The sequence below is a fragment of the Prosopis cineraria genome, unplaced genomic scaffold (assembly GCF_029017545.1).
Source record: "Prosopis cineraria cultivar Desert tree isolate PC_DT_omini unplaced genomic scaffold, ASM2901754v1 PC15, whole genome shotgun sequence".
In the NCBI taxonomy this organism is placed as follows: domain Eukaryota; kingdom Viridiplantae; phylum Streptophyta; class Magnoliopsida; order Fabales; family Fabaceae; genus Prosopis; species Prosopis cineraria.
This window is the reverse complement of record NW_026555346.1, coordinates 829,333-842,683: the sequence shown is the minus strand read 5'-3', so window position 1 is coordinate 842,683 and position 13,351 is coordinate 829,333. Positions and strand designations below refer to the sequence as shown.

Genomic DNA, 13,351 nt, shown 5'->3' with positions numbered 1-13,351 from the left:
GACATTTTCTTGTGACACACTGACGCGACGGTTAGGCACCATCTCTTCCCTCTCTTTCGCCGTGCCTCGTAAACAAAGCCTTTGGTATATGCCGCCAGCATCTTCTGCTGATTCCCAGCCTCCTTCTCCTTCTCCGTCCCTTCTTTCTATCTCTCTCTCTCCTTTTTTTTTTTGTCTTTGTTTTTTGTCATTGCATTTCCAGTCAGAACCTCCATTCAAGTTCCAAGTCCAACATCTGTTTCGCTTTCTCTGTTTCAGCAAATTATGGTTCACTCAACTTCTTTTATTCACAGTACCAACCGCTTTTCTTCCTCTTTCTTTTCTAAATCTTTTCATAATCATGCTGGCTCTCTATTCATCAATTCTCCCTTCTCTCTATCTCTACCGTCCTCCTCCTCTCCTTCTGGATTGTCTCCGTTATCATCGTCATCGCCTTTGTCGTGTTGCCGCGTGGCCCGCGTCCCAACCGAGGCAGAGCAGCTATTGCCGCCGGCTCCGGATTCCAACTTCAATCATGAAATCGCCAGGCTACAAGCTCTCCGCTCGAAACTTTCCAGCTGTAGCAATTTGAAGGGAAAGCTTAGAGTGATCGATCGTGATTCTAGAGTGAAGCTATTTTTTCGTTCCCACCAAAACGCTGGCATTTCTAGGGTCTTAACATCCCTCAATTTGAGCTCCAATGACTTGTTCTTGCTTAAATGTTTAGTTGCGGCCGGTCAAGAGCACGTGCTTAGTCTGGGATTTCAGCTAGGTGAAACTGTAAAGGAGTCAACTACAAACTCGGTTAAGAGCGCACTTTATGCTTTGGCGGAGATGATCGAAAACCTGGATGTCTATAATGATAATGGCGGTGCGGGCTTTGGAAAGATGCACCTGGCTTTGGACGATGAAGAAATTCGTGACTTGAAGAAGTTATTGGAGTCTCTTGGAGAAATTGAGCGTTTCTATCAATGCATTGGGGGAATTATTGGGTGAATTCTGCACTTCCATCTTTCGTTATTTTATTTAATTAATCATTTCAAATTGTGCCATTTGAAAGCTCGCAATTGCATATATGCATGTCTGATGCGGTGACGCCTAATTTGGAAAGTTTGTGCATCTAGTGGGTTTCTCTCTCAAAGAATAGTTGCCCTTACAGTAACCATACAGGACTTTCCCGCGAGAACAAGAGATTTATATTATCCATAACCATAGTAACGTTTCATCAAGGTCACTTCACGATTGATATTATCACACTTCTTAACAATGCTAGACTTCTATAAATTACATTCCTGGGATTGGATGTGGGTAAGGAATCAATTTAGTTATCACATCTTTGTAATTCAAATTACATGCTGCAGATATCAAATAAAGGTGCTGGAGCTTCTTGTCCAAAAAATGTGTGAGAAGCAGAATTTAGACTGGTCTCGGCACATTAATGAAACAGAAGAATGCCAATTTTTGGAAATTCATGCACCTAAAGGAATTGACCTTTCTGAAAATACAGAATATGCATCTCAAGCAGCTATATGGGGCATAGAGGTTAGTGTCATACTACCTGATTCACATTTTGCATTTAGCTGTGTCTGTTGTACGGATACCTTACATAATGAGATGTTAATTTCCTAGGGTTTGCCGTGCCTAGGAGAAATTTATCCTTTGGGAGGCTCTGCAGATAGGCTTGGTTTAGTTGATCCTGATACCGGTGAATGTCTTCCAGCCGCAATGCTACCATATTGTGGAAGGACTTTGTTGGAAGGTCTTATTAGAGATCTTCAGGTATTAGCTCTCCAATTGCTGAATATAGGATCATACTTGTATTAGCTAGACAATATAAACAAGACAAGCATTATTGGTTTATTATGGATGCTGAGCCAATCTAATTTCTCTTTAAATTATAAGGCTCGGAATTCTTGTACTTCAAGTTATATGGGAAACAATGTATCACTCCTGTTGCAATAATGACAAGTTCAGCAAAGAACAACCATGGGCACATCATGTCTCTTTGTGAAAGTCTTTCTTGGTTTGGAAGAGGTCGTTCAACTTTTCAACTTTTTCAACAGGTTGCATATTGAACTATGCTAAAATTTAAATAATACATCATTCAAAAGAAATTTTCTTATTTTGAGAAGTGGTCTCTTATTGTTGATCTTGTGAATTGCCAGCCTCTTGTTCCTGTTGTGGGTGCGGAAGATGGGCAGTGGCTGCTCACCAAACCGTTCAGGCCTTTGAGCAAGCCCGGTGGTCATGGTGTCATCTGGAAACTTGCTTATGATAAAGGTGTCTTCAAATGGTTTTATCTATATGGAAGAAAAGGTGCAACTGTGCGACAAGTCAGGTCTGCCTTTATATCAGAAATCCTGTTTCTTGAGTTCTTTCATTTTCCCCCCAGGAAATGTGGAGTGCTTGTCTTGTGACATGTCTGATACTTGTGGCCTTGCAGTAATGTTGTGGCGGCCACAGATTTAACTCTCTTGGCCTTAGCAGGGATTGGCTTGCAGCTAGGGAAGGTAAAATTTGTTTTGAAGATATCATGTCATTCTTCTGTGTCAATATGATGACAGGAACTAAGTGAACATTATAATAAGAGGGCATCTTATCTGATCATCCTTGATCACACTACCTTCCCATTGTGGCTTATAAAAATTCTTTTCATGAAAAAAGGGTGAATCAAGACATGATATTTTTTGGGTAATTTATGAAAGTAATACTACTACAATAACAACAAGAAGAAGCAGTCTTATCACACTAAATGGCAACATGGATTGCATGATGCGATTAGGCTCTATTCACAATTAACTCTTTTGACATACCATTTACCAATAGATCCCAATTGATAAGTTCCTTGAGCATCTTTCTTGGTGTCCATCTACATCTTTTTATGGGGTAAATACCATTTGGTCCCACCATCGCCTTTCTTTGCATTGAACTATTTTAAATGATTTTCTACCATTTTCTCCTCAATAGATGCCATGCCAACTTGTTCTCTTCTACAATCATTATGGATCTTATCTTTTTTTATATAAGCAAACGTTTATCTCAACATCCATGTATGCCAAAGATTTATGCACTTAATGGAATCCCACATTGGATAGCCACAGCTTACAAGTAATTTTTGTGGTATTTTTGTGGCGTGGCTCTTTTCCCTTATAAGCCAGTTCAGAATGATAGGTTCTCTATGGTTGCTTAGATTTCCATCCTTGATTATATGGGCTACTTGCAGAGGGTGCAACACAGTGGTCGGAATGAGTGCCACAGAATGCAGCCTTCATGGATACCAACTCTGTGGGGGTGGTTTTATGCTGGCGTCCCACACTGGGTAGCCATAAGTAATTTCTGTGGTACTTAACTAGCTTGATTATTCATTTCTTCTCCCTTAAAAGCTGGTTTTTAAGGGTGTGTTTCCCATGCTTGTTTAGGTCTTAATCAATGCCTTATTATTTTGCTTCTCCTTCATTAGTCCTTTTTTTATTGAGATCTATATATATATATATATATATAGTTTTACCTCCTAGTTAACAATCTTCCTAAAATCTTGGTTGATAATAGAGTACAATGGCATCATGCAATCCATGTAACCACTAGCGGAGCCAAGATCCTAGGTGGGGGGGCAATGACGGAGCTAGGATCCTCGGTAAAAGGAAGACATTATTATCTCTTCCAAATCAACTATTTCTCTTTTCTTTTTTCTTTGTTCTCTATCCAACTTTCAATTGTAGATTCGTAAGTGTAGCAAGCTAGCGAAAAACATTCACCCAATTTACTCTTTGAGTTTTGAATATTCATTATTTATCATTGGCTTTTTTTCTAACTAGTCCCTGAGTAGTATTCAGGACGAGGAGCGAGTCCATTTAGTCATATTAGATTTTTTTTTCTATTTTTAAAAAATTAATAAATAATATTGGTATTTAGGTATAGTGAAATTGTGGGCTAATATTCATAAGGCTAAGTTAAAAATTTGAATAGATCTGGGCTAAAAAAAATGAGATTAAAATGGGTTTAAAGTTTACAATATAAAAATAAGGGGGTACAAAGTATAGTAAGTAAAAGGTGCAAATTATAAAATATAAAAACTTATACTCCCAAACATGTCATTTTTTCCAAAGATGCCCCCTCAATTACATTTGGCTCCGCCACTATATGTAACCGACCCCACCTAATGGGATAAGGTTTGTTGTTGTTGTTGCATGTATATATGGTTTTAGTATTGAAGGATCTTTAACCTTATATGAAGAAAATAACAAAATTGAGAAATTGCTATTGGTTGATCAATAGATTTTTTTTCATATGCATCCAAATCAGCTGCAATGACAATTTTTTTAAGTAGATTGCTACTTTAGAAGCTTATGTCCTGTGGAAAGATATTGGCACCCATGCTTTATCCATTCTAAAACTTCTCTTGGAGCATGCAATTGACTGACATTTGCCTTTTTAATCATGCATAATTAGTATTTCTGCAAAGCATAAATATATGAAATGGACTAAGACATGGAGTCTTTTGGATTATAATATAGCGATCCCATAGTCAAAGTGTCAGAGCAGTCTGTGACTCATTTATAATTGTGCAATAGTTGATTACTCATCTGCAAGCATAAAAACATATAAGAAGAAAGAAGAAGACTTATATTGCATCTAATGTCAGTCTGAAAGAATTTCAATAAGATTTCCAATGCTTTTTGACTGAGACAATTTTACAGAGACTGGGGTTTGCATCATGTAAGCGGAACCCAGGTGCTACAGAAGGAATTAACGTGCTGATGGAGAAGAAAAACCTTGATGGGAATTGGGATTATGGTGTGTCTTGCGTTGAATACACTGAATTTGACAAGTTTGGAATTGCTGATGGACCCCATCATCCTAGAAGGTACACAATTTTCCATTAATCAGGCAAACCCAGGAGATTATTGTTGCAAGTTCACATAAAATTCTGAATTTTTGTTATGCTTGATGTAAATGGAGGAAAGTTAGTTGTTCTTCTACTATTGCTACCTGACCACATAGTTGTGGTGCACGACTTATGAACACACACACACACACGAAGTTTGGGAGAAATTCAAGAGTCTGGAAAGCACCCACAATAGCAGTTCTGCTGTTAATTCTTTGCCACACGTGAAATATATTGTTTGCATGAAGTCTGCTCATTGTTATGATCATTATGTTTGTGAGTTTTTTCTTTTTGGGTGGGATCAACCAAGAGTTTGATTTGTTTATTTCACTCATGTTAACTTATATTTTGACTAAATCCTACAGTTGCAATGCAATGCCATACACAGAAGGTGCTTATTACAATCTCTTTATGGTAGAAATAGAGACAGACCAAATTGTTTGCGCTTGTACTTTAAGGACATCATCATGGATAGAAAGTTTACCAATTTGCATAGCCTATACACAAAAGAGGCTATGCTTCAACTGGTGAAATTGTTGAAGAAATACGACTAGTCAAGCTGGGACTATATTCTTTCAGACATTTTTTACCCACCATGTACCTTTCTTAATCAGATTTTACAACCCAATTAACAATTTTGTTTGCTGTGTTTAAGCTTGCAGGCGGATTTCCCAGCCAATACAAACATTTTATATGTGCATTTACCTTCTGCTGAGCAAGTTGTGTCAAGTAATAATGAACATAGTTTGCCTGGAATGGTGCTCAATACGAAAAAGAAAATAGCATATGTGGACCATTTTGGAAGACAGCACAGGTATGTTTTACCTCAAACTTGACTTTGTTTTTCAATATATCTTTATAAAGTTGGTCAAATTGACATATAACTAATGCATCAATGTTTTCTCTGAAATCATTTAACTAGTGCACCCTTTTAGACACAATAGTTCACCTGCACATGAGCACGTTTCTGGCCTACAACTATCCTTTTGTGTGGGTTATGATTCCTTTAGAGCTGCTTGTGGCCACTGGGTATACTTGACCCTATTTTGTAGGATTAGAACAAGGCCTTATTCTGGGTCAACAGCCTTGAACCTAAGACCAAGCACTGAGCCTTCACAAAGTTTAAAGCCAAGTTGGCCTGAATAAATGACAATGTCAACGTGCATTGATGAGCTGTCCATTTTATAAGATAAATTAATCCTAAGATCCTTCTGCCATCTGTTCATTCCTGAGTTCAAGTGTTGCTGTTGGTGAGGGTAGAAAAATCAGTCAAAATTCTTTTAACTCGCGTACTTTTTAAAGTCTAATTTTTCCTATAGATGAATGCTGGCACTCTGCATATGTTGCTGATTACTGCAGGGCATATACTATGTATTGATCTGCTTTAATTGTCATGTACTAGCGTGTCTGGTGGCAGACTAGAGTGTACAATGCAAAATATAGCAGACAATTATTACAATACCTATTCGTCAAGGTGTTATAATGGTGTGGAAGGTATATATTACCTTTTTCCCATTTGAGTTTGACAAATGATGAATCATGTCTTGTTCTCTTTTATCGTGTTCAACTCAACTTGAAAATAACAACTTCTTGATATAATTTTTATTTTTTATTTTTTTGTGCAGATGAGCTTGACACATTTATTGTATATAATGAACGAAGAAGGGTCACATCGTCTGCTAAAAAGAAAAGAAAAAATGGGGACAAATCTTTACACCAGGTTTGAATTTTCTGATTATTTTTCATGTTTCCCTAATTTATCATGGCTAGGAAGGACTTTGCATTTCTGTCTGTAAGCATAAATCATGTTGATCCGAGCTCCCAACAGAACTGAAGTTCAAAATTCTATTTCTTAGGGAAAATATTATTAAAATTAAAATCATTATGGGTGAAAGTTTATTTTAAATCATTAATAATACAAGTTTTAGTGCCATGAACAGATAAAGAGAATTCTTTTGCGATGTTCTTGAGAAAAGAATTGAAGTTAGAAAAATTCCTCGCAATTTGGACTATAAGAAAAATGTTAAAATTATGTAATTTATTATACATCAGACTAGTCAATCATAGTTTCTCTTTATCATCTAAAATGTATTGCATTTAAATGCAGACTCCTGATGGCTCACTTATAGATATCCTACGAAATGCCTGTGATCTACTTTCCCAATGTGATATAAAGCTTCCTGAGGTATATATCTTGATATTCTGTGTTTAATGTGAAAATTGGTTCTGTTTAGTTTGGATGGCTAGCAATGCATGTTGTTTTTTGCTATTGCTATTTTAGTGTTTTTTTTTTTTTGGTTGCCTTGAATTCAACTGATCATGCATTTAAGCTATCAACAGGTGGTTATTCCCCCTTTGTAGAACTACATTGATTTTTTATATCATTTTTCTTCTGTGCTGCAGATTGAAGCTAACGAGAAGTATGCTGATTCAGGGCCGCCATTTCTTATTTTTTTGCACCCAGCTCTTGGTCCTCTTTGGGAGGTCACCAGACAAAAGGTAAAAACTATATTATGTTCTTTAGATGTCACTTGTCATTCGTCAATGACTGTTTAAGATATGGTATATCTTTTTGCTTAATACATGACTGTTTAAGCGTTATGAAAGTGGTTTCTGTTTATCATCTTTAAATAAACAAATTCCATTTATCTTGTTCTTTATAATGAGCAGTTTTATGGTGGTTCCATATCTGAGGGCTCTGAGTTACAAATAGAGGTTGCAGAGTTCTTGTGGAGGAATGTTCAGGTTCTTTCTTCTAAAGTAAATTGTTATTATTATTATTATTATTTTTGTCTTGGTGTTGATAAAGTGGTAGGCTGATATTTACCCCTTTTTAATTCAGCTTGATGGAAGCATGAACATAATGGCTGAAAATGTTATTGGCTCAATGAAGGTTAATGAGAGTGGTGATTCCATACTACATTATGGGCAGAGGTACTGTGTTGCCTGTATCATTATTACTCTGGTTCTGCACCACTTCCCTGCTCCTTGACCCAAGCTTTAGGGATCAAAATAATTTCAAATAGCAAGCATAGAATTGATGCGCCCATTTATCCTGCTAGATGTGGAAGGTGTAAACTACAGAATGTCAAGGTGTTGAACAAAGGAATTGATTGGACGCATGGAGGTAATGTCTACTGGAAACATGATGTGCAGCGGTCTGAGGCATTGAAGATAATACTGCACGGAAATGCTGAATTTGAAGCCACAGATGTTATATTACAGGTTTATTTTAAACACCGCCCCCCAACCCCCCAATTTCCTCGATCTCACATACACTCACTGCAAGACTCACAAATCACCTGCCCAATGGGTTTTAACCTAAAATATCCCCACACCATTTTCTTTTGAAAGAAATATGCCTATAGATTCAGCACAGATTGGCTATTTGATTTGAGATGGGGATATGAATGGTATTGTCTAATGTTACTAGAATCAGACTGGACCAATATCACTAGCTCTGGTGGTCTTGTTGGGTGGGGTGTGGGTAGAGGTCTAAAGTTCAAATCCTCATAATTTAAAGGTCTATTCTTTGCATGGTAGCCCCGGCTAGTAGGGGAAGTCATCATAATAGATGGGGATGTGTACGCCATATGAATATTCAATATCTCCATGTTTGTCACATTATTAAAATTAAAAATATTTAAAATTGATGTATTTGGAAAGTTGTCAAAGCATTTAATATAGAAATATGAGATTATCCCCCTAAAAGTCGAGAGAGTGATCAATGGATCAACTGGCATGTTGTCCTCCCTAGTGAGGCGAGCAAGCATGTTCGATCCTGCAAGAGTGCTAGTGGAAGTGTGTGTGTGTGTGTTATGCTTCCCTTGTAATAATCAAAAAGTCATGAGATACTTCTTGTTGAGATCTTTTGCGCTGAAAGGATCTTGGATGCTGGTATAATACTTCAAACATGCTTTCAAAATACACACACATCTAATTAAATATGATAATACCAGGGAATCCCCGTTGATAAATGTTCAGGAAATTTCCTTTAGATCAAGAAACAATTTTTTTGTCGAGTTTATACCAAAAGGAATCCTCTTTTCATTGTTTTTATTAGGTTGCGGACTTCAACCGTCAAGCTGACATTATTTATCCGTAATAGATAGAATCACTCTTTCTTTTCTTTTTCTCTTTTTTTTTTTTTAACCAAGCAAATATTCCCTCTTTTACTTGCATAGCCTATATAAAGAAATAAATCCCCATTTTGGTTTATTACTAACGACTAACAGGCTTCTTTTGCTTTCATCTTTACTGATATAGGGAAATCATGTATTTGAAGTTCCAGATGGCTACAAACTAAAGATCACTTCAGGAAGTACAGGTATTTTAAACCTTGAAACTTTTGTTTGATGGCAAGTCCAGTTGATATATGGTTGTTCTATCATAACTTGATTTTGTGGAGAAATAAATGCTATACCCTTGTCTTTATAATTGTGCGAGCATAAACGTTCTCGTAACTCGAGTATATCCTGGTTTCTTTTTTGCCTGGGGAAAGACGTTTTGGTTAGAATAGATCTTACAATAAATTATCATAATCCTCCTCCTCTTTCTTTCGCTTCACCTTTTTGCACACGCAACAGTGATGAGTTCACTTCCTTTTGATTTTTATTCAGGTTTAGCTACTCAATTAGATCCTATTGAACGGAGTATGATGGACAGCGGAAGCTGGCACTGGGATTACAAGTTAGTAGGCACCCATATCCAGCTGGCATTGGTAGAATCATAGACTGCTGAAGGGACAAGAATTAAGATACCACGTTTCGTGAATCATGCATGATTGATTCACGGCTGGTATTGGAGCTCACCCCAATTTGCTCATCACATGGAAGTGACAGGATGAACAGAAGTTGAACCTTTCCTCACTTACAATCGTTTATAATGTGATAATAGAGTAATTTTAAAGCGCACCCCCAAAAAAAAAAAATCTCTTCTTTAGTGTTACTAACATTATGTAACAGATGGAGTTTGGGCAATGAGAGGTAGATATATTTATTAGAAGTAGACTCTCAAGTAGTTATCATGATATGTTTTACTTGAGACCCTTAAAATATCCGCACGAACGCATCACTTATATTATCCTCCTTTCCCATTATTTTTGGACGTTTTGTTTGTTCTGCTTCTACTCTCTACTTCATAGAGTACCTTTAGCAGTTAGCCTACTTCAGTAAGTTTCAAAGATCATATTTTCAAAAGCAATAATTCTTGTGTTGGGATGTTCACAGAATACTTTGTACATATTTATATCAAAAATTAAAGGTCATACGCAGGTTTCTTTAAAGACAATAAAAATGCATTTTCTCCTATCATAATAAACTCCACATGGGATTATTTCCTAATCGGCAATTATTGGCCGAAGCAACTGCAAAAAGAAATGAAGGCCTTTTTCATGTATACGACTTCCACAAAATATACAGCTGTGCATGTATAAGAAATGCAAATATTAGCTTCAAAGAGAATGATGAGGCTGAGAGCAGCACCTATTGAGCAGTCTAAGCAAAGCTACGGCCTTCCTTCGAGCTCTTAAAGAACCGTCAGCGGCCAAGCTTTGAAGAGAAGGAATGCTTCGAGGATTTGCCAGCAGTTTCCTTGCCACCGCCTCACCTTCTTCCTTGCACAACCCCAGCAGAAGCGTTATAGAATTCTCCTTCCCTTTGGGTGACCCAAACCTCAGAAGATCTATCAGAAGAGGCACCAACACTTTACTATTCCTTATCTTGTCCAAACCTTCAGAGCAACCCAGAAGCAAAGCAAGCACAGCCAAACAATCATCTGTGATCCCAGCCCTATCATCCATAAGCAACTCAACAAGCAGAGGAACAGCCCCAGCATTAACGATCTTGGCCTTGTTGGGATTGTAAACTGCAAGATTGAAAATGGCAGTGGCAGCATCTCTTTTCCCAATAGGAGTGCCCTCTCTTAACAGTCCTACTAATGCGGGTATGGCCCTTGGACGAGCTCCGATGTCCACCTTGCAATCATCAAACATAGTCAAGCTAAAGATTGCTGCTGCTGCATTTTCTCTTGCCTCCATAGTTTTTCCTGATTCAAGCACTTCTACTATGTAATCCAGTGCTCCGGCAGCCACAATCAAAACCTTGTTGTTGTCGAATATGGAGAGATTAAACAAGGCCGTGACGGCGTGCTCCTGGATTCTTGGATCATGGGATCCCAGTAATGTCACTAGAAATGGAATTGCCCCTGCCTCGGCGATGACTCTTCGGTTATCCATCCCTGTTTTTGCTAGTAATCTTAGCTCATAGGCAGCCTGCCTTTGGACTTCAGCTGACCCAGTTGCCAACTTTCCTACCAGAAATTCTGCTGTCATTTTGACAGCATCTATGGCTGCTTTTTTAGCAGCGATATGATCGACAGTATTTTCGCTTGAGTTGTCCTTGCTGTTGGGATCCTCCGAAGTCGAGGAAGAAGATGATGTCGGCTCATTCAATGGGACGTTATTCTCATAGCACCATTGCTGCACAACACTCTTCAATGCATAGTTGGGTATGAGAGCGGTGTGAATTAATCTTTGCCCACTTTTTGGGCAAGTGTGATGTCCCGAGTTTATCCACTGTGCGATTGAAATTCGATCGTAAGTATGCCCAGATGATACAATCACTGGATCTCTCATTAAATCAAGTGAAATTGGGCATCGAAATTCGTCAGGAACATTAGGTGCTAACGCTGTCATCTGAGAAGAAGATGAAGACAAGGAACTATCAGAGCTCTTAGATGTTAATGCGGACACTGCTGGCTTACATTCTTCATCTATTTCGTTTACTCCATCTCTGAATATCATGGCTTTGGAATACGAAACTAAAGATATGAGATTATGTATGTTAGACATAACGATTAAGCCTCCTGTACCTGCTTGATTCTGAGCTTCAGCCTCTAGCTTTGAAATTTCTCTGTCATAGTCTGATGGGGTTCTCAAACCAATGCTGCTTAATATTTGTTGCACTTTCCCAAACTCAGGGAATCCCTTGTTCTTGTTCTGTAGATTGTTATGGGCCATTACATGCAGAAGCTGATCTCTTCGTTGCAGCTCACGAGGATCAATGAACGACTCAACCGCTTTTGCTTGCTTGTGCAGAAGTTCCACTTGCTCTCTTGTATCTGCTGTGATATTAAGCAGTCTCAGAGGAAGGATATCTAGAGCCCTTCCCATCTCCTTTACAAGCCCATGGAATTGATTGGAAATAAACTCTAACTGTATAAGACTCCAGAGAGAGCCGCTTTCCTGGCAGTCTTGAATCAAATGCTTCGCTCTTCTGATCACGGAGAAGAGCTCTGTGAAACACAGGATTGAAGAAGGAGGAAGGTGGGAATCTGTTTCATGAATCTCCTCGAAAAGAGAAGAAAGAAGCTTCACCCTCCTGATCATGGATGAGGCATTCCTGAGTTGAACAAAAGGGAACTTTTCCATGGAGGCAACTTCATTAGATATGTGAACCAACGAATCTAGCAATGACCCAGTTGGTAAAAAGCCTGAGAAGATCATCGTCGCTGGTAGAGATGATTCTTCCATTGTAATTCTCGATCACGGTTTGGGCATGTTTCTGTACACTTATGTATGGTTGACAAGACTGGCTTCCTACAAAGAATCGGATTACTCAGATCTTCTGATTTTTTTTTTTCCTTCAAATTATTGGAACAGAATTAAAGTACTAGTCAACGAGACGAGTTATTAAATTAATTGCACGGTATATTGGCTCTTTCTGTTTGAGCTGTAGATACTAACGACAAGAAGAACCATATTGGAGAAGAAAATAAGAACTTCTGGGCTTCTGCCATATGGAGGGCTGTCCTGGCTTCTGCAGTCATTTATATTACTTTATTCATACTTGAATTTCTTGTTGGATCGCCTTGAGGTTTGGCCGATGAGATCTCCGAATTTTTATTTCCTTTTTTGTGCCACTTGGTATTTGATACACACATGTACTCACAAACACAGTCCAGCATCATCACAATTGTTTTTATTCCATTTGTCGTTGTATGAACATTGAACCTTGCCCTTGCTTCAAAGATCATGACTTCAGGATACCTAAAACCAAAACTGATTTATTTTCTGTCTCGTACCAAACCTTTTAAAAGAAACATCAAAACACTTCAATGTTGAATAATAAAACCAACGTCAGGCGAAATCTTTATAACTTTTCTTTAATACCATATTTGTAATTGCAAACACAAAGCTATTCTCCTAAGTGTCAGAGTAATCTCGGCTTGACAAACATAATTCAAGTCACATTTGGATTTCAGAATGTGCGTTCTGCTTCATTAATTGTTCCTAATAGTAATTAAGAATCTTTGGTCTTCACTAACAATGGAATCGACATTAGTGGGTGCTAATATCACAGGGGACTCACCTTTCAATATATTTCATAAACCCATGTGGGGTAACTTGCCAGTTTTGATTTAAAGCCTAGTTACAACTTACGGAACCCTTTGCGAGCAAAAAAGAGATGCCCCAGATTGTCAATCACA

The 13,351-nt window shown here is 38.0% G+C and overlaps 2 protein-coding genes across 2 annotated transcripts; one reads left to right on the top strand and one right to left on the bottom strand.

Moving 5' to 3' along the window:
* LOC129294112 (UTP--glucose-1-phosphate uridylyltransferase 3, chloroplastic) lies at positions 1-9,970 on the top strand. Its single transcript, XM_054932245.1, is given in 17 exon segments — positions 1-971; positions 1,341-1,521; positions 1,609-1,758; positions 1,854-2,042; positions 2,145-2,317; positions 2,423-2,489; positions 4,677-4,843; positions 5,520-5,678; positions 6,267-6,358; positions 6,490-6,584; positions 6,972-7,049; positions 7,268-7,363; positions 7,535-7,609; positions 7,707-7,798; positions 7,927-8,089; positions 9,131-9,191; positions 9,484-9,970. Coding segments are annotated over 17 exon segments (2,658 nt in total). The 5' UTR covers positions 1-264; the 3' UTR covers positions 9,597-9,970.
* Positions 9,971-10,004: 34 nt separating this feature from the next.
* Positions 10,005-13,351, bottom strand: LOC129294111 (U-box domain-containing protein 1-like). Its single transcript, XM_054932244.1, has 2 exons — positions 13,234-13,351; positions 10,005-12,911 (listed from the first exon to the last, which is right to left on the bottom strand). Exon 2 carries the CDS (start codon positions 12,393-12,395, stop codon positions 10,317-10,319), a length of 2,079 nt encoding a protein of 692 aa, XP_054788219.1. The 5' UTR covers positions 12,396-12,911; positions 13,234-13,351; the 3' UTR covers positions 10,005-10,316.